Here is a 21,910-nt window from a genome sequence, read left to right on the forward strand (position 1 = left end):
TCGTCCCTTTCTCCCCTTGGAATCTTTCTTCCTCCTAGGAATGAACTGATCCTGCACCTTCTGTATTATTCCTAGAAACACCTGTCATTTTGGTTCCACTGTCATCCCTGCTCGTGTATCTTTCCAGTCAACTTTGGCCAGCTCCTCCCTCATGGCCCCATAGTCCCCTTTATTCAACTGCAACACTGACACCTCCGATCTACTCTTCTCCCTCTCCAATTGTAGATTAAACCTGACCATGTTATGGCCACTGCCTCCTAATGGCTCATTAACCTCGAGGTCCTTTATCAAATCCGGTTCATTACATAACACTAAATCCAGAATTGCCTTCTTCCTGGTAGGCTCCAATACAAGCTGTTCTAAGAATCCATCATGAAGGCACTCTACAAAGTCCTTTTCTTTGGGTCCAGTACCAACCTGATTTTCCCAGTCTACCTGCATGTTGAAATCTCCCATAACAATCACAGCATTACTTTTACTACATGCCAATTTTATCTCCTGATTCAACTTGCGCCCTATGTCCAGGCTACTGTTTGGGGGCCTGTAGATTAGTCCCATTAGGGTCTTTTTACCCTTACAATTCCTTAGTTCTATCCATACTGACTCCACATCTCCTGTTTCAATGTCACCCCTTGCAAGGGACTGAATTTACGTTCACAACTACTGCCGGCTGTTCACCTTCTCTCTCGAGGATGTTCTGAATTCGGCTCGTGACATCCTGAACCCTGGCACCTGGGAGGCAACAGACCATCCTCAAGTCTCGTCTGCCGCCACAGAATCTCTTGTCCGCACCTCGGACAATGGAGTCACCCACCACTGGGGCTCTGCCGGTCAAGTCCCATCTCTAGGATTGGAGCCACTGACGTCTCCGCCGCTCGGACTGGAAGGCATACCTGTACCAAGAGGGCGTACCTGTTTTCATTAGGCACAGCCACCTGAGTCTTCTGCACTCCACGATTTCCACCATGTCACACACCTTGGTTCTTCCCGTATCCTCGGCATGACAACCTCACTGTAGGTCCTGTCCTGTCCAGGAAACTCTCGTTTTCCCGGATGGCCCTGAGGTCATCCAGCTACATCTCCAGTGCCCCAACACGGTCCTTTACGAGCTGAAGCTGGACGCACTTGCCACAGTTGTAGCAGCCAGAGGCTCCATCTTTGTTCCTGGGCTCCCACATTCTGCAAGCCTTACATTGTCTCATCTGCCCCGACATGTGTTCACCGCGTTCCGTCCTCTCGAGGTTTATGCATGGCCTCCTCCCCTCAGCCTCCAGGCCGAAGACTCTCGAGCCAAAGACTCACACTTTTCTCACAAGGCACTTCCCTCACAAGGCCGCTCGCTAAGAGCCGTCTTGCTGATATTGACTGATAAATTGCCTAATTTACCAATTTACAAACCAAATTCCCACAGTTTTAAACTATTTTCCCCCCTCTGACTCATTTCTAACTCTCCTCCTACTCGGGCTAGAGCCAATCAGTGCTTTTTCCTGCTTTGCTTTGCTGCTGTTTCTTCAAAATCCACGGGAGATGGTGATAGAGGACCAACTGTACAGTAACAACAGCAGGCAGGTGTGGCAGGAGATCCAGTATCTCACCAACTACAAGACCAACCTTGGAGCTGCTGAAGGTGACGCCTCGTTGGCAGAGGAGCTGAACCTCTTCTTTGCTCGCTTTGAAGTGAAGCCACCCGAGACAGCCACATCACACCACATGGTCCAAAGCAGCTTAACCCTCAAGATAGAGGAGCATGAGGTGAGGCGCACGCTGCGGGCCGTCAATCCAAGGAAGGCTACTGGATCCGACGGCGTCTCTGGACGCGTGCTGAAGGACTGCGCAGACCAGCTGGCTGGAGTCTGTACGAAGATTTTCAACCAGTCTCTGGCCCAGTCCACTGTTCCACCCTGTCTGAAGTCCGCAACCATAGTCCCCTTGCCCAAAAACCCCCACATTTCCAGCCTCAACGACTACCGGCCAGTCGCACTCACACCAGTGCTGATGAAGTGTTTTGAAAAACTGGTCCGGGGTCACATCACATCACTCCTGCCCCGAAGCTTTGACCCCCACCAGTTTGCGTACAGAGCAAATAGATCCACAGAGGACGCTGTAGCCACAGCTCTCCATGCTGCACTGTCCCACCTGGAGCAGCGGGGGAGCTACGTGCGGATGCTCTTTGTGGACTACAGCTCTGCTTTTAATACCATCCTTCCCCACAAACTGGTGGACAAACTGGGGGACTTGGGACTTCCACACTCCACCTGCATGTGGATAAATAGCTTCCTGTCGGGTCGCAGCCAGAGAGTCAGAGTGGGCCATCACACATCCACGGCCCTCAGCCTCTGTACCGGCTCTCCACAGGGCTGCGTGCTGAGCCCCCCTGCTCTACACCATCTACACACATGACTGCACCCCCGCCCACCACAGCAACACCATTGTCAAATTTGCGGATGACACTACGGTGGTGGGACTCATCTCCGGGGGGGACGAGTACGCCTACCGGGATGAGGCGGAGCAGCTGACAGTGTGGTGTGGAGAAAATAACCTGCTCCTCAACACCTTAAAGACAAAGGAAATAATAATAGACTTCAGGAAGAATAAAACGGACATGGTACCATTAATTATCAGAGGGGACTGTGTGGAGAGGGTGGCGGATTTCCGCTTCCTGGGAATCCATATTGAGGAGGACCTGACGTGGAGCGTGAACACCTCTGCGCTGCTGAAAAAGGTCCAGCAGAGACTGCACTTCCTGAGGGTGCTCAGGAAGAATAACATCACCCAGAGACTGCTGCTGTCCTTTTATCGGTGCTCCATAGAGAGCATCCTAACATACTGTGTATGCGTGTGGTACACCAGCTGCACAGCGGCTCAGAGGAAAGCGCTCCAGAGGGCCATTGACAATGCCCAGAGGATTGTCGGCTGCCCTCTCCTTACCTTGGAGGACCTACACAGTTCCCGCCGCATCAAAAAATCCCAGTATTATAAAGGACATTTTCCACCCCCGACACTCCCTGTGCTATAAAGGCACTAAATGTAGCCGCCAAGGAACGCAGGGGCGATACATACTAAGGGACTGTGGTACACTGTGAAATCGACAGGAGGATGTAGGGTTGGGTGTTTATGCGTGCTATTTTCATGATATTTATTTTAGTTGTTTATCTTTTTTTAAATATTTTACCTTGTATGTATCGTTAGCTTTTAGAAATGTTTGAATGGTGCACTGACTGGCTGACATTTTTAAATTTCGTTGTACATGGTTCATGTTACAATGACAATAAAGAAACTATTCTATTCTATTCTATGTGGAGAAATAAAGAACAATGAATGAATTAAATGCAAAAAAGTAACGATGATAAAGGAAACAGGCCATTGTTAGCTGTTTGTAGAGTGAAAATGAGAAGCTGGTGCGACTTGGGTGGGGGAGGGATAGCGAGAGAGGGAATGCGGGGCAACCTGGTGAGAGAAATCAATATTCATACCACTGGGCTGTAAGCTGCCCAAGCAAAATATGAGATGCTGTTCCTCCAATTTGCGTTTAGCCTCACTCTGACAATGGAGGAGACCGAGGACAGAAAGGTCTGTGCAGGAATGGGAAGGAGAATTAAAGTGTCCAGCAACCGGGAGATCGGGTTGGTTCACGCGCACTGAATGAAGATGTTCCGCGAAATGATCGCCCAGTCTATGTTTGGTCTCGCCCATGTATAAGAGTCCACATTGTTGAACAACGGATACAGTAGATGAGGTTGGAGGAGGTGCAAGTGAACCTGTGCCTCACCTGAAAGGACCGTCGGGGTCCCTGGACAGAGTTGAGGGAGGTGGTAGAGCGACAGGTGTTGCATCTTCTGCAGTTGCAGGGGAAGGTATCTGGGGAGGGTGTGGTTTGGGTGGGAAGGGATGAGTTAACCAGGGAGTTGCGGAAGGAACGGTATCTGCGGAAGGTGGAAAGGGGTGGAGATGGGAAAATGTGGCTGGTGGTGGGATCCCGTTGGAGGTGTGGAAATTTTGGAGAAATGTGTGCTTTATGCAACGGTTGATAGTGTGGAAGGTAAGGACTAGGGGGACTCCGTCTCTGTTGTGACTAAGGGGAGGGCAAGCAAAGGCGGAGCTGCGGGGAACCGTGGAGACACGAGTGAGGGCCTCGTCTATGATTGGAGAGGAACCCCCGTTCCCAAAAGAATGAGGACATCTAGGATGTATGGAACACCTCATCTTGGGTGTAGATGCGATGTAGATGGAGGAATTGGGAGTAGGGGATAGATTAGGGTAATTTTAATTAGTATTGTTATTCTCTTGGTTCATTCACTTTTTCTGATGGACTGGAAAATATTGGAAAATCGTCTTCTTATGACAATTAATATGTCATCTTTCTGCTTTACCTGTTGAATGTCTAAATGAAATGTCTAAATTCATGATGAAAGGCAGCAGACGGTTTAAATGTATAAAATATCATGTCATTTATATCAGCTTTTGGGACAAAGGTGCATTGATATGAAGAATCAGAGATTAAAATGTAATCAACTAACAGATTGTATTAAAATAAGTAGACTATTATGCCATGAGACTCCTTTAGCATAATTCAAGGTAAATTAAAACTATTTTGTTTAAAGGTAACCAATCACATCAGGTATCCAAGATACATACAAGCCGAACAAGGAAATAAAGGATTGCAATAAAGCATGTTGTGGGGCAGCTTTGAGGTTATCCATTTCAATAGGATGGTTTTTCAAATAAAAGCACCACATTCCAATGGTTGAGACTATTGTTGGAGCTCAGAAACTTACAGCAAATCATTTGGAAAGCAAATGTAGTTTTGGTCTTTATGACAAGGGAGAGTGGAGTATAAATAGAAGAATGCTAAACTGCACAGCAATGCGGAGACCACACTCAAAGCACAGCAACCTGTTCTTTTCAAGAATATATCTGCCTTTAGAGGTATAGCAAATAAATTCACCAGATTGATCCCTGGGATAAAGCAGATGCTTAATGAGGGAAGATTGAATAAATGTGTTGATACTGGTCTGTTCCACTGACATGGACCTAAAATGACCTCCTGAGCAGTATATTCATTTGAGTTTAGAATGACAATTTATCTAATTGAAACAAAAGATTATAAGGGAGCTCGGCAGAGTTGATGCTGTGAAAAGCTGCCATGCTGGGGGTCATGTAAAACTGGCTGGTTTAGTTTAGGATTATTATTATTGTCACACGTACCGAGGTACAGTTAAAAGATTTGGTTTGCAGGCTATCCCTATACATCAAATATACCATACAAAGATACATCTAGGGCTGTGGTGGAAGTCTATGTGGTAGATCTAGGGTTCAGGCTGAATGTCTATGAGCAGTGGACAGTTTCTGACTGTGAGGAAGACCATCAAAATATATAGAGCAGGATATGTATAGAGAGCACAGAAATATGCCCTTCGCCCAACTCATCCATATTGTCTATGTCTATATCAAGATGCCCCATCGATGCTAGTCTCTCCTGCCCGTATTTGGCTCATATCATTCCTAATCTTTCCGAGCCCGTCACCTGTCCAAATGTATTTTAAACCAAAACAGTGCAGCACAAGAACAGGCCCATTGGCCCACAATCTGTGCCAAACACGATGCCAAGACCATCTCTTAACAACCTCATCATCCACATCTCTCCATTCCCTGCTTATGCCGAGCGAAAAGCCTCTTAAACGCCATAATCCTCTCCGACTAACACCAACCTCTGCACCGAGTGCCAGGCAGTCAGCACCGTGTATAAAATTGCTGCCCTGCACATATTAAAATTTTTCCCCTCTCACCATATACCTATGCCCTCCATACTTGATTTTTCCACCTTGAGAAGGTGGTTCTGACTAATCTTCTCAATTTTATGGTTGGGTTCTTGATTTACTTACTGTGGATAACAGATACTGCACATTCACTTTATCTCTTCCCCTCATGATTTCACATACCTCTAGAGGGTAATTCCTCAACCTTCTGCACTCCAAGGAATAAAGTCCTGGCCTGCTCAACCTCTCCCAATATTTCAGGCCATCGAGTTCTGGAAACATCTTTGTAAATCTTCACTGCACTCTTTCCAGCTTAACATCCTTCCTTTTGCAGGGTGACTAAAACTGAACACAGTGCTCCAAATGCGGCCTCACCAACATGTTGTGCAATTGCAACTTAACGTCCCGACTTTTATACTCAATACTGACTGATGGAGGCCAATGTACTGAAAGCCTTCTTAGCCACCTTATCTATCTGTGACACTACTTTCAGAGAATTATTTACCTGCACTAATCATTCCTTTTGCTCTACTACAATATTCCCTAGGGCCCTGCCATTCACTGTAAAGGTCCAAAATGCAATACCTTGCACATACCTGAAGGGTCTCGACCTGAAACGTCACCCATTCCTTCTCTCGAGATGCTGCATGTCCCACTGAGGTAATCCAGCATTTTGTGTCTACTTTATCTGTATCAAACTCCATTAACCATTCCTCTGCTCACTTGCCTTGCTGATCAAGATCGCGCTGTATTTTTTGATAACCATGTTACTATCCATGATACCACCCATTTTATTTTCATATGCAAACTTACTGATCATGTCTTATACATTCTCATCCAAATCGCTGATATAAAACACGAGCAGCAATGGGCCCAGCACCAATCCCCGAGTCATAGGCCTCTACTCTCAACAAAATCCTCCACCATCACTCTCTGCTTCCTTGCATGAAGCCAATTCTCTATGCAGTCGGCTAGCTCTCCCTGGATCCCATGCGATCTTACCTTCCAGAACAGCCTGCCATACAGAACCTTATCAAATGACTTGCTGAATTGCATATAGACAATGTCTATGGCTTTGCCCTCAACCTTTTTGGTTACTACTTTAAAAAACTCAACCAGCTGCAAAATTGGGCAGAGAAATGGCAGATGGAGTTTAATCGAACCAAGTGAGCGATGCTGCACTTTGTGAGATCAAATGCAAGGGGAATATATATAATTAATGAAAGACAATTATCAGTATTAATGTCGGACTTACAACACCCCGGCGAGCGGGCGAGAACATCGGGCCGCCCGTAGCGGCAACTGCGGAGGGGCTTGGGGAGGCCCTGACCACGGGGAACAGTGGAGGAAGAGACTGACTTTGGTGCCTTCCCACACAGTGGGAAACTCTGATTCTGCTGTGTGGGGATGTTTTATGTTAAATTCTATCGTGTGTTGTGTCCTTTATTTTTATTGTATGGCTGTGTGGGAATTTCATTTCACTGTGCCATCTGGCACATGTGACGAATAAATGTATCTTGTATCTAATGTACAGAGGGAACTTGTGCTCCAAATCAAACATTCCCTGAAAGTAGCAACAGAAGCAGATCGAGTCAACACCAAGAAATACTACGGTAACTGTCTTGGTTGCACTAGGGATTTTGGCTTTAGAGTTGTAGGAGCCATTTATGCTTAAGTTAGTTACTGTTAGTATATTATAATATTTTGTATAAAGACTTCAAGCTGTATCTTTTGTGGAATGCTTGTGGGTGGAATTATATACGTAGAGGGCTGTGTCTACATCTGAGGCCAGCGCAGCCACAGAGAGTGGGCTGGACAGTCTAGCCTCGGGGATGGAAGAGACAACAGTTTTTACCACACAACGCCACACAGATGAAACAGTGAGTAAGAATGAAAAGTTACAATTTGTATTGGAATAAGGAGTTCCTGATATGAATATTTGTTTGTTTTGAACTACTTTAATAAAGGACCAATTATAACTACTGGAAGATTCGTTTTTACTATCAGCAAGTGTGTAAGCTATATCACTTCTACATCACGGATTAGTAATGGCAATTAACAGTTGAACATTGCAAAGTTAAGAAATTGCTGTTGCAAGAGTCAAGCGTGTGAAAACAGGCCCTTTGACCCTACTTGCCCACTCCGACCAACAAGACCCAGCTACACAAGTGCCACCTGCTTGCATTTAGCCCATATCCCTCCAAACTTGTCCCATCCGTGTACCTGACTAACCGTGCCTTAAACGTTGCGAGTCGCAGCCTCAACTACAGTGCCCTCCATTGGTTCCGGTGGGCGGCGCGACTCACGTCGCAACCGCCTCTGCAGTCCGTCTGTCTTTTTGTTATTTTTTGTCCTGTTTTAATGTAGTTTTTTTTTTTTTTGATGGGGTATGTGTGTGTGTGTGTGTGTGTGTGGGTGGTGGGGGGGGGGGGGAAACTTTTAAAATCTTTCCCCTGCACGGAGAACCCGACCTTTTCCCTGTCGGGTCTCCGTTGTCATTGGGGCTGCAACGTGGAGCGGCCTCTGGCAGGAACGACCTGGGGCTCCAGTCGCGGAGCTGCGGACCTACTCACCATCGTAGAGCTGGCCGAGTTCGGAGCGGGAGGAGCGGTGGTGGCGCGCTGCTGCGACCCGACCCCGGAGGTTCGGAGGCTCCAACCGCAGGTCTGGTGGAAAGTGACAACGGGAGCCCGCGGGTCCCTGCTGGGAGACCGCTTTTCGGGGCTTCCGCAACGGCGACTTCTCCCGTCCGAGTCGCGGGGTCGAGGAGTACCTGGAGCGGGGCCTTACATCACCGCCCGGCATGGCTTCAACGGCTGCGGGACTTTGCTAGCGCCCGCCGGGGGCTCCAACAACAAGACCCGGAGCAGGGCCTTGCATCGCCCGGCGCGGCGTTAATGGCCGCGGGACAATTGCCGTCGCCCGACGGGGGCTTTGACTCTGACATCGGGAGGGGAATGGGGAGTGCAGGGGAGAGATAAGTTTTTTTGCCTTCCATCACAGCGAGGAGGCGATGCGCTGTGATGGATGTCTGTGTAAATTGTGTTGTGTCTTGGGTCTTTTTTTCTTGTGTGTATGACTGCAGAAACAACATTTCATTTGAGCCTCTATGAGGTTCAAGTGACAAATAAATTGTATTGTGTATAATGTTTGGGACTAAGACCCGTCATTTATTTATTTGCCTCTGTACTCCACAATTTGAGATTTGTAATAGAAAAAAATCACGTGGTAAAAGTGCACACTGTCAGGTTTTAATAAATGCCATTTTTATACATTTTGGTTTCACCATGTAAAAATTACAGCAGTGTTTATACATAGTCCTCCCATTTCAGGGCACCATAAAGTTTGGGACACAGCAATGTAATGTAAATGAAAATAGCCATGTTTAGCATTTTGTTGCATATCCTTTGCATGCAATGACTGCCTGAAGTCTGTGATTCATGGACATCACCAGTTGCTGGGTGTCTTCTCTGGTGATGCTCTGCCAGACCCGTGTTGCAGCCATCTTTAGTTTACGCTTGTTTTGGGGGCTAGTCCCTTTCAGTTTTCTCTTCAGCATATAAAAGGCATGCTCAATTGGGTTCAGATTGGGTGATTGACTTGGCCACTCAAGAAATTACAATGTTTTAGCTTTCAAAAACTCCTTTGTTGCTTTAGCAGTATGTTTGCGGGTCATTGTCTTACTGTAGAATGAACTGCTGGCCAATGAGTTTTGAGGCATTCGTTTGAACTCGAGCAGATAGGATGTGTCTATACACTTTAGAATTCATTATGCTACTATCATCAGCAGTTGTATCATCAATGAAGATAAGTGAGCCAGTACCTTCAGCAGCCATACATACCCAGGCCACAACACCCCCACCACCGTGTTTCACAGATGAGGTGGTATGCTTTGGATCTTGGGCAGTTCCTTCTCTCCTCCATACCTTGCTCTTGTGATCACTCTGATATAAGTTAATCTTCGTCTCATCTGTCCACAAGACCTTTTTTCAGAACTGTGGTTTCTCTTTTAAGTGCTTCTTGGCAAACTGTAACCCGGCCATCCTATTTTTGCAGCTAACCAGTGGTTTGCATCTTGCAGTGTAGCCTCTGTATTTCTGTTCATAGAGCCTTCTGCAGACAGTGGTCATTGACAAATCCACACCTGACTCCTGAAGAGTGTTTCTGATGTCAGGCATGTGTTTGGGGATTGTAGATTGGCTATAGCATGTTAGCCAATTAGAATGCTTAGTAATTATAACCCCGCCTAATTATAACATTCATAGTGTAAGATCCTACCCACTGTCTACCAGTCAGAGTAGCAGTGTGAACGTGTGATGATCTGCTGTGTAGTTGATGACCTGAACAATAAAGATGCTTGTGTTTCAACCCGTGTGAGGTTGAGCTCTTTACTGGGATTTTTCTTTATTTTAGAGAGAATTATTCGGTTATCAGCTGTGGAGGACTTCCTTGGCCTGCCAGTCCCGTTGTGATTAGTAAGCTCACCATTGCTCTTTCTTCTTAATGATGCTCCTAGCAGTTGATGTTGGTAAGCCTAAGGTTTGCCTGTTATCTCTAACAGTTTTATTCTTGTTCCTGTCTCATAATGGCTTCTTTGACTTTCATTGGCACAACTTTGACCCTCATGTTGATGAACAGCAATAAAAGTTCAGGGGGAAAGACTAGGTGCTGAGAGCTCTCTTATACCTGTATTAAGGAGGCATTTAAACACACCTGAGCAATTACAAACGGCTGTGAAGCCATGTGTCCCAAACATTATGGTGCCCTAAAATGGGGAGGGGGTGCTATGTATAAACACAGCTGTAATTTCTCCAAGGTGAAACCAAAATGTATAAAAATGGTCTTTAATAAAACCCAACAATGTGCATTTTAACCACATGTGATTTTTTCTATTACAAATCTCAAATTGTGGAGGACCGAGGCAAATAAACTAATAATGGGTCTTTGTCCCAAACATTATGGAGGGTGCTGTGCCTCCACTGGCAGCTCGTTCCATACACTCACCTCCCTTTGTATGAAAAAGTGATTTGTTTTGTTTTTGCACCATATTTTTTTATTGAACTTTATTTAGTTTGTTTATTATGTTATCTATTGAGTGCTGTGTTTTCACAGACCTGTTGTGCTCCTGTAAGAACCATTTCAATGTTCCGTTCGGTACAAATTATAACCATATAATGGTTATTACAGAGAAATTACAGAGAAATACCAGCAGAATTTCCTGCTGCCAGAGTATAAACAGAGGACAGTTCGGGAAGCGGTAGAGATGAGGGACGTAAAGCGGTGGTCGGATCAGTCAGAGGCCATGCTGCAAGATGCACTGAGTGATGTCGACTGGAATATGTTCGAAGCAAGTTCCAGTGACGTCAGTGAGTTCGCGGAAGCAGTCATGGACTTCATCGCAACAATAACCAACAACATCGTCCCCACGGTAAGGGTAAGCACCTTTCCGAACCAAAAACCCTGGGTAGACAGGTCCGTTCGTGTGGCCTTGAATGCTCGCACCGCTGCCTACAACTCAGGCCTGGCATCAGGAAACATGGACGTCTACAAGGTAGAGTCCTACCGACTGCGAAGGGCGGTGAAGGACGCAAAAAGGAAATACAGGGACAAGATGGAGACACAGATGGAGCAGCAGGACACCAGACGCCTGTGGCAGGGGCTACGGACTGTAACCAACTACCGGAGCACCCCACCCTCATCTGCAAGTGCCGGCACCTCCCTAGCTGATGACCTGAACTCCTTTTACGCTCGTTTCGAGATGGGCAACACCACCCCAGGTCTGCCAACTATCGACAATACCACCAGCGGGCTGGCTACCGAAGCTGCAGGGAGGAATGTGCACACATTCTCGCTGTCCGAGCACGACGTGAGGAGGGCTCTGACACGGGTGAACACGAGGAAAGCTGCAGGCCCCGATGGCATCTCGGGGCGAGTACTCAAGTCCTGTGCTACGCAGCTAGCTCCGGTGCTCACTACAATATCCAACCTCTCCCTGGACAAGTCCATGGTCCCTGCCTGCTTCAAAAAATCCATAATTGTACCGGTACCAAAAAATGCCTCCCCAGCCTGTCTGAATGACTACCGTCCGGTGGCCCTTACCTCGGTAGTCATGAAATGCTTTGAGAGGCTGGTGAAGAAACACATCTGCACCTTCCTCCCTCGCAACATGGACCCGTTGCAGTTCGCATACCGTCCGAACAGATCCACGGACGATGCGGTCTCCCAGGTCTTGCACACCGCTCTCTCTCATCTTGACAGCCAGAAGGGGGGGCTACGTGAGGATGCTGTTCATAGACTTCAGTTTAGCCTTCAACACGATATACTCCCCACCAGACTGGCCGGGAAGCTACTGGAATTGGGGCTCAACACCTCCCTGTGTGCCTGGGTCCTGGACTTTCTCACCGCCGGGCCCCAGGTAGTCAAGATGGGAGGGAATACATCGAAGTCCCTCACCCTGAGCACAGGATCGCCCCAGGGTTGCGTCCTCAGCCCCCTATTGTACTCCCTGTACACACATGACTGTGTGGCTAGGTTCAGCTCCAACTCAATAATTAAGTTTGCTGATGACACTGTGGTGGTGGGCCTGATCTCAGACAACGATGAGAAGGCCTACCGGGAGGAGGTGGCTGATCTAGCACTCTGGTGCCAGGATAACAGCCTCCTCTTGAACATCAAAAAAACGAAGGAGCTGATCGTGGACTTTAGGAGGACACATCATCCGAGAACGTACACACCATTGAGGATAAATGGGGATCCTGTGGATAGGGTGAGCTGTTTTAAATATCTGGGAGTCCACATCTCTGAGGATATGACATGGACATCACACGCCTCAGCACTCGTGAGTAAGGCAAGGCAGAGCCTTTATCACCTCAGGCAATTGAGGAAATTCAGAGTGTCTCCGAGGATCCTCCAGTACTTCTACGCAGCGGCTGTGGAAAGCATCTTGTCCGGAAATATTACCATCTGTTTGGGAATTGCTCTGCCCAGGACAAGAAGGCTCTGCAGATCGTTCGGCCGAACGCACTATGGGAACTTCACTCGCCCCCCTGCAGGAACTATACATCAGGAGGTGCAACTCCAGAGCCAATAAAATCATGGGAAACCCCTTCCACCCCTGCAACGGACTGTTCCAGCTGCTACGGTCAGGCAAACGCCTCCGTTGCCGTGCTGTGAGAACGGAGAGGTTGAGAAGGAGTTTCTTCCCAGAGGCCATTCGGACTGTAAACTCCTATCTCACCAGGGACTAACTTTACTGAACGTTTTTCCTTCCAATATTTAATATGAAAAAGAATATGTGTGTGTTTAGTTTGTTTGGTTGTTTGTTTGTTTGTCTTTTTGCACAAAGTCCGCGAGCATTGCCACTTTTCATTTCACTGCACATCTCGTATGTGTATGTGACGAATAAACTTGACTTGACTTGACTTGGACTGACTCATACATGCTGTCAAGGTGATATTTAATCAAGAGAAACCAAGGAGGGAAATAAATTCCAACCTTCTGCACATCAGCCAATGGAAGATGGCACCCAACTCAGAGGACTATTGATAAAGCCGAATTTTTGTTAACAATATAAGATGATATTAAATTGGCTTCTGGGCTAGCTTACAGCTTATATTTAGTCTCAAATTAGGCTTGCCTCAGGTTGCGGTGTGTGAGATAATAAATACTATAACATTGTCTCCCAAGTGACGAGAGAGGAAGCAGAGAAGGAGCTAGATAGATCTCTTTGATGTATTGGAAAAGTAAGATGTCGTAAACCAAGTGTCCTATGTTTATGAGGGAGGAGGTGACGAGAGAGGAGAAGCTAGATTGATCTAAGGGAATGTGACAAAATGCCTTTGATGTGATGCATTCTGTAGAAACTTATATTTTTCTGTACCTCTGACCATGACTAATGTCTGTGGAATGTGCTAAGGTGACAAAAAAACACTATATAATGCAATGTAATTCTGTTGTTCAGAGAAGTGGACTGAGGACAGTGAAGTGTCTACATTGATCACTTGACTGGAGTTCTCCCTCCCTTCCATCGGCCGATAATAAGTAAAGTTTTGAACTGGTCTATCAAACAGTTTGTGTGTTGTCTGTTTATTAAGAAGCGAACCTGTTTAGTTGTTATAAAAGTAACTTTTTCACTATTTGCTTGCTAGCCACAGAAGCAGCTCTACAAACTCATTTTACAATCGCTCCACTATTAAATCTCTATTCCTACAGCAACATTTCTTACTTTATCTGTGTTTCTATGATTAATTGTAATCATATATTGTCTTTCTGCTGACTGGCTATAATGCAACAAAAGCTTTTCACTGTACCTTGGTACACGTGACAATAAACTAAACTGAAACCAGATTTTAAGACAAGACACAGAGCATAATTAGGCCATTCGGCCCATCAAGTCTGCCCTGCCATTCGATCATGACTGATCTAACTTTCCCTCTCAACACCCTCCTCCTGTCTGCTCCCCATAACCTTTGACGCCCTTTCACATTTTCACTGAAGTTAAATGGGAATATTGGAGATAAAGGAATAGTTTCATTGATTTCTCTTTCTGTTTTGTTCCTGCATTGACCATAGTAAAATATCTGAAATATATCATCCAGAAATTTGTTAATAATGAAATACAAAGTTATATTTTACGCTCCACCAGAAGAGATAATGTAAACAGTCAGTGTTAAAGTCAAATTGTCCACATTACTTTAATGATGGATATTTAAAATTTGAAAAGAAATCACCCGATTGAGTTTATTAGGATTTACAGAGATCATTTAGCTGTAACTACACCAGTTTATAATTTCTATACAACAAATTCTTACTGGAAGTAACTTAAACTACAGTATCCAGACTGCAATTTTCTATATCAGAGAAAAAGGGCATGTTAAATTCACATCCTCATGTCAATATCAGTATATCATACTGCAGCATCTGTTAATTCTAAAAGGGTTGAAACATACTATAAAGAAAGTACAATATTGCAGTATTTCACATAGGTGGCACTGCACTCTTCAGCACATCCAAGATATCTTAAAATATTTAGAAACATTTGTTTTCTTTCAAAACAGCAATGACAACAATCTTCAGCATAACATCTGTGGTTGAAAAGTTACCAGAGAGTATTCTGATGGATAAGATACACATGCAGTTAAATGGACAAGGGATGATTAGGGACATGGTTTTGTGAGTAGGAGGCCATTTCTCACAAATCTGGAATCTTGTTAAAAACTGTTGATTGTCACACTTTTTTGGGGCTTTTCTTTTTTCTTCTTGCTCTTCTGAATCAGTTTTCTGTAAGCACCAAATTAAAAAAAAAATTCTCGTAAATTGAGACTCAGCAAGAAATATATTCTCAATATTCAATCTAGCAGCAGGGTCACATGTAAAGAGTACTGGGAACTTTACTTCAGAAATTACTTGATTTGTTGGTTACTTAAATATAATCTAATGGTAGACAATTTAATTAAAAAATATAAGATTTTAAAGAACCATACTTCTTTCTGGCCGCCGTTTCTAGGAAGTATTTTGGAGTGGTCTTGATGGTCGCTCGTTTGATTGGATTTTTGATGACCCTTTTCCTTTGTTTACTGCAATGAGGGCAAAGTGGCAATCATTATTACAAAGTCACACTGTTGAAGGATTAAAGAAATCCTTAAGATTTCCTAGGATTAGAAATCCTTGAAATAGGATTCCTAGAAATCCTAGGATTTCCAAGGATTAAAGAAATGTTAAAAAAAAAACTGGATAGATATCCTACCGAAGTACAGGGATGAAAGTACAACCACGCAGTTTGTGGTATGGAAGGACGTGCATTCAAACTTATTCTAGGGAGCGCAGCTTTGGATCAATGCTGAAGGAGCTGGCTTCTGGTTGCCAAACACTAACTCCTTTTCCCATTCTGAACTTTCTGCCCTGTGCCTCCTCCATTGTCAGAGTGAGGCCAAATGTAAATTGGAGGAACAGTGCCTCATATTTCACTTGGGCAGCTAACACCCCAGCAGTATGAATATTAATTTCTCTAACTTCAAGTAACCCTTGCATCCCTTCTCTCTCCGTATCGCCCCCACCCTAGTCGTCATACTAGTTTTACTGTTGGCCTGCTGAGTTGCTCAGTCCATGTACACGTTATCACCTATCCTACTGCCAACAATGGCCTATTGTGTACCCATTTCCTTGATTATCGTTATCCATTCATTTCTCAAAGTACAGTCAATATATTTTGTTCCCCTTTTCCGACTCTGTCTGAAGAAGGGTCTCGACCTGAAACGTCATCCATTCCTTCTGTCCAGAGATGCTGCCTGCCCCTAAAGCATGTATCTTCTGCACTGCAATCATTTAATGCATTATCCAAATTCTCAATGGATATTTAATGACATTTGACAGAACTTTTATCATTCTGGACTTCAAGTGAAATGATGCTAAACTTGGAAAAAGCAAATCATGAACATCAAGCCAAGAGTGGAAGAAAATAAAGTAGGACTTAGGGATAGGGTAAAAATTTTTTTTTTAAAGAATGCAAAATACATGAATTTGTGACCTTTTCTCATTCTGGACATTGAAACAGAAATTAAAGATTGCTCAAATGGGCAGTCATTGGAACTCATCTCCAAACTCCTGGACCTAGGAATTAACCACACCCTCTGCCACTGACTTGACTTTCTGATCCACAGACCACAATCAGTGAAGATAGGTCTTCAATTCAAATATCAAGGAAGGAATCTATGCTTGGAGTCAGAAGATGGAGGTGAGGTGCTAACCAAGTACTTTGCATCTATATTCACCAAGGAGGAGGACTAGGTGGACAGCGAGATCAGTGTGAAGTATACACATATGTAAAGGCAGTTTGAGATTTGAGAAAGAGTTAGTGCTGAGGCTCCTGAAGAACATTAATGGGTTAAGTCCCCAGGGCCTGATGGGATCAATCCCAGGTTATTGACAGTAGCAAGAGAGGACATTGCAGGGGCCTTGATTGTTGCTTTGTTCATTGTTACTTCTGTAGCTACAGGAATGTCCTGGAGGACTGGAGGGTGGCCAATGCTGTCCTTTGTTTAAGAAAGGAAGGAGAGAGAATCCAGGAAACTATAAGCCGGTGAGCCTCAGGTCAGTGGTTGGTAAACTATTGGAAATAATTATTCGAGAGGATTAATGGGAGAGAATGGGCTAACTAAGGATAGCTAGCATGGCTTTGTGTGCAGCAGATCGTGTCTCACTAACTTGATTGTGTTATTTGAGGAGGTGACAAAGGAGATGGATGAAGGTAGGGCAGTGATGTATGCATGGATTTTATTAAGGCTTTTGATAAGGTCCTTCATGGTAGGCTGATCCAGAAGGGCAAGATATACGACATTCATGATGACTTGGTTGTATGGATTCAAAACTGGCTTATTAACAGAAGACAGAGGGTTGTGGTGGAATGCAGATGTTCTGGCTGGAGGTCTGTGACCAGTGGTGTTCTGCAGAGATCCGTGCTGGGACCTCGGCTGTTTACGATACATACATATAAATGACCATCAGTCTGAAGAAGGGTCTCGACCCGAAACGTCGCCAATTCCTTCTCTCCTTCGATGCTGCCTCACCAGCTGAGTTACTCCAGCATTTTGTGTCTACCATTGATTTAACCAACATCTGCAGTTCTTTCTTAAACATAGATTTCAATGTAGATGGGTTGGTGAGTAAGTTTACTAATGACACCAAAATTAGAGGTGTTGCAAATAATAAGGAAAGCTATCAGAAATAGCATGTGGAGTTTAACCCGTGCAAGTGTGAGGTGTAGCTCTTTGGTAGGTTGCATGCAAGAAAAGAATAAGCAATTAATGGCAAGACCCTTAACAGCATTGATGTGCAGAGGTATCTTGGATCCACATTCATAAGGTGGTAGCACAATAGATAGGGTGGTAAAGGCAACATATGGTATGCTTGCCTTCATTGCTGGGGGCAATGAGTGCAAGAGTCAGGAAGTTGAAGAACTTTGGTTGGGCTGCGTTAGGAGTATTGCACGCAGCTCTGGTCGCCCCATTACAGATGTGGAAGCTTCGAAGAGAGTGCAGAAGCGGTTTACCTGAATTCTGCCTGGATTAGAGGGTTTCACCTACAGGAAGGGGATGGATAGACTTGGATTGTTTTCCCTAGAACGTCAGAGGTTCCGGAGAGACTTGATAGAAGTATATATAATTCTGAGAGTCATAGATAGGGTTGACAATCAGAACCTTTCCCCCCCAGGTGGAAATGTCCAACACTAGAGGGCATAGAAACATAGAAAATAGGTGCAGGAGTAGGCCATTCGGCCCTTCGAGTCTGCACCGCCATTCAATATGATCATGGCTGATCATCCAACTCAGTATCCTGTACCTGCCTGCTCTCCATACCCCCTAATCCCTTTAGCCACAAGGGCCACATCTAACGCCCTCTTAAATATAGCCAATGAACTGGCCTCAACTACCTTCTGTGGCAGAGAATTCCACAGATTCACCACTCTCTGTGTGAAAAATGTCTTTCTCATCTTGGTCCGAAAAGACTTCCTCCTTATTCTTAAACTATGACCCCCTTGTTCTGGACTTCCCCAACATCAGGAACAATCTTCCTGCATCTAGCCTGTCCAACCCCTTAAGAATTTTGTAAGTTTCTATAAGATCCCCCCTCAATCTTCTAAATTCTAGCGAGTACAAGCCAAGTTAATCCAGTCTTTCTTCATATGAAAGTCCTGACATCCCAGGAATCAGTCTGGTGAACCTTCTCTGTACTCCCTCTATGGCAAGGATGCCTTTCCTCAGATTTGGAGACCAAAACTGTACGCAATACATAGCTATAGGTTGAGGGGGAGAATGTTTTATGGAGATGTGCAGAGCAAGTTATTTCTTTTACACATTTCTTCAAACCCAAAGCTATTGCTGGTATGACCTGCTATTTTCACCATTTTCTATTTTTAGTTGAAATTCATGGCATCAACATTGGAGTAAATTCAGGTTGATTTCATCCTGAAGTACGTTTGGAAATAATGTACTGTTATTGTTATCCAGGGAAATACATGTTTGGAAATGATGTACTGTTATTGACCATGAAGCAGCATCAGCTATCCCTCAATGTGCCCAATATGGTGGGTAACAATGAACTCTGACCACTTACGCAGTTCAAATGGTCCCAGTGAGTGAAACAGCTAGGCACAGCATTCCTTGTCTTAGTTAATACATATTTAAAATCAGTTACCTTTGCAATTTCTTTATTTGCATCATGTAATCAGGTACAGGGCAGCCAGCTTGTTTGATGATATTTGCTATGCTGAATAGACAGAAAGAAAATGCATTAAAAGCAGCACATTTCTGCAAAAGATTATAACCTCACTTATGGCACGAACAACACTGCCAAGTATGAAGAACTATTTCATTCAATGAGTGCCTGGATTCCATTGTGGAATAGACCAACAAACCCTGATCAGGAATATCCATGGAAATTGAAGGAAGCTACTGAATCTTGGCTTAAATATACATATCATCGTTAGACACAGGTGTGATGTCAGAAGACTGGAGGATGGCTAATGTTGTCCATCTATTGCAACCGCAGGAAATGCTACACTTGTCGCTTTATCTCCATCCAAGGACCCCTCGACTCCATCCAAGGACCCAAGCAGTCTTTCCAGGTGAGGCAGAGCTTCACCTGCATCTCCTCCTACCACATCTACTGCATCTGCTGTTCCAGGTGTCAACTGCTCTGCATTGGTGAGATCAAGCACAGGCTTGGCGATCACTTCGCCCAACACCTCCGCTCAGTTCGCAATAACCAACCTGATCTCCCGGTGGCTCAGCACTTCACCTCACCCTCCCATCCAAATCTGACCTTTCTGTCCTGGACCTCCTCCCTGGCCAGAGTGAGTCCCACTGCAAATTGGAGGAGCAGCACCTCATATTTTGCTTGGGTAGTTTACACCCCAGCAGTATGAACATTGACTTCTCCAATTTCAGGTAGTTCTTGCTTTCTCCCTTCCCAGCTCTCCCACATCCTACTGTCTCCGCCTCTTCCTTTCTTTTTTCCGCCCACCCCCCATTAGTCTGAAGAAGGGTCTCGATTTCTTTTTTCCGCCCCCCCCCCCACCTCCCCACATTAGTCTGAAGAAACGTCACCTATTCCTTCACTTCATGGATGCTACCTCACCCGCTGAGTTTCTCCAGATTTTTGTCTACCTTCAAGAATCAAGAGTAGTTAATTATAACAGAACAATGAAATTCTTACCTGCAGGAGCATAACAGACCTGTAACACTCGACTCAACTTATAATAAACAAAAACATTCAATAAATTAATAACCTCAATTAGTGTGCAGAAAAGCTTGAAGTTCTTTGTGTAATCAAAGACAGCTCATAGTTTAATTAGACTTTTTGTAGTGTTCAAGAGCCTGATAGATGTTGGAAATGACACGTGTCCTGCTAATGTCACCCCTCCTATGTTTCTAAAACACTATAGAGTGCCAGAAACATAAATTAAACAAATATAAAATGTAAACTGAACGTGAATGGAATGACCTGCCAACCCATCCCTGGCTGCCTCCGTCTTCCCGGCCATTTAGAGCCCCGGTTCCAACCCCACTCCCGACTCAAAGTGCCCCAACGAACCCTTCACTCGCCATACGTTGTAGTGACACAGCTGTTGTTGTGGCCCCGGCCCCCTCCGCTCGTGCTTCCACATCCTCCTCTGGAGTTGCCAACATACTCAACTTTGGAAGTGACAGCAGGTGAGAGAAGAGAGAACCCCACGGTGACCAAGCAGTCTGTCGTTGGCAGTGGCTTAAATAAAGTGTTGTCCCCCGGGGCGACAACACGAATCGCAACAACATTCGTATGAACCAGTGAAGAAGTGCTCACTGGTGCAGACCAGCGGCATCGGCACCAAGTTTAAAGTGAAATGACACACGGTGATGGTGTCTCAACTGATTGAATGAGTCTGAGGAAGGGTCCCGATGTCAACTCTCTGTATTCCCCAGAGATACTGACCCGCTGAGTGACTCTGGCACTGTGTCCCCTTTCAGTGGGCGAAGAAGCTGATGCACCTTGCGAGTCGGGAATGGGGTCTGGGAGATGGTGGGAGCCAGGGATAGGTGAGAAGGTCCGTCCACTATATCCAATATCTGTTATAAGCGGGTTGTTAAAACAAGGGTTTACTGTGCCTTTGTGAAACAGGAGAGAAGATTGAGAGCATAGTTGATTCTTTCATGGAGGGAATCGACCGGAAAGTGCACAACTCACTTGCAATGTGGGAAGGGAATTTCAACTAAACTCTAGTAATTTTGTCCGGATTATATTGATGGGCGGACTATCGCTGGCCAAAAAAAAAAAAACAAAAAAAAACAAAATAGGTGTTCAACCTGTATTAGCAATATAAGCAAAATAAAAGCACACCTTAAATCATAGTGAGGCACAACTCGATTATACTTTGCCATAATGAAGATTACCTTCTCTCTCCCATAAACAACTAACACAAAAAATACAAGCATGCATTTGCTCGATGTAGCCAGCAACAGATGTGCTTTCCCCAGACATCTAATTTTCTGGAGATTCATGTTCAAACTGACCTTCGCAAAAGTGGTTTATCGTCTTCTGTAAAAAATGTTTTCGCTTTTCCTTGGTGACCAGCTCTTCCGGTACGACCTAGATACAACAAAACATTTGTTACCAACACTTAATATTGACTTTCATCTACTGTAGATTAGTGCTGAACACTCCATAAGATGGGAGAAATAGAAAATAGAAAAAAAGGCATAATAAAAGGCAATTTTGCATAAACATGACAAAGCAGAGAAAGGCAGACACTACTCTGTAGAAGCTTGTTGTTGCATGCTATCCAGTCAAAAGACTATAAATGATTACAATCAAGCTGTCCATAGTGTACAGATAAAGGTTAAAAGGCACAATATTTAGGGCAAGATAAAGTCTGTTAAAATCTGATTAAAGGTAGTGCAATGGTTTGCAGTGAGGAAGGTGTGAGGTCAGGACTGCACAACAGCTGGTGAGAGGACCGTTCAGTTGCCCGATAACAGCTGGGAAGAAATTGTCCCTGAATCTGGAGGTGTGCGTTTTCAAACAACTTAAAGGCTTGTTCTCTAGACGCGGAATGAGCCAAAAACAGAGCAGAAGAAAAAAGCCATGAGCAATGTAGAAAAGGGCCACAAAATAGTATTTTG

General features: G+C 44.8%; 1 protein-coding gene across 3 annotated transcripts in view; it reads right to left on the reverse strand.

Annotated features, from left to right (window-relative positions):
- Positions 1-14,360: 14,360 nt before the first annotated feature.
- The window catches only part of ddx52 (DExD-box helicase 52), a 66,146-nt gene continuing 58,596 nt past the window's right edge, over positions 14,361-21,910 (reverse strand). For all 3 annotated transcript variants that reach the window (XM_033046352.1, XM_033046351.1, XM_033046353.1), the window contains 4 exons: positions 21,302-21,377; positions 18,948-19,019; positions 15,239-15,331; positions 14,361-15,035 (listed from right to left, as the gene is read on the reverse strand). In XM_033046352.1, the coding sequence (XP_032902243.1) occupies positions 14,966-15,035; positions 15,239-15,331; positions 18,948-19,019; positions 21,302-21,377 (311 nt within the window). In that variant the 3' untranslated portion in view covers positions 14,361-14,965. The remainder of the gene's footprint in view (positions 15,036-15,238; positions 15,332-18,947; positions 19,020-21,301; positions 21,378-21,910) is intronic.

The sequence above is a fragment of the Amblyraja radiata genome, chromosome 28 (genome assembly GCF_010909765.2).
Source record: "Amblyraja radiata isolate CabotCenter1 chromosome 28, sAmbRad1.1.pri, whole genome shotgun sequence".
Taxonomy (NCBI): domain Eukaryota; kingdom Metazoa; phylum Chordata; class Chondrichthyes; order Rajiformes; family Rajidae; genus Amblyraja; species Amblyraja radiata.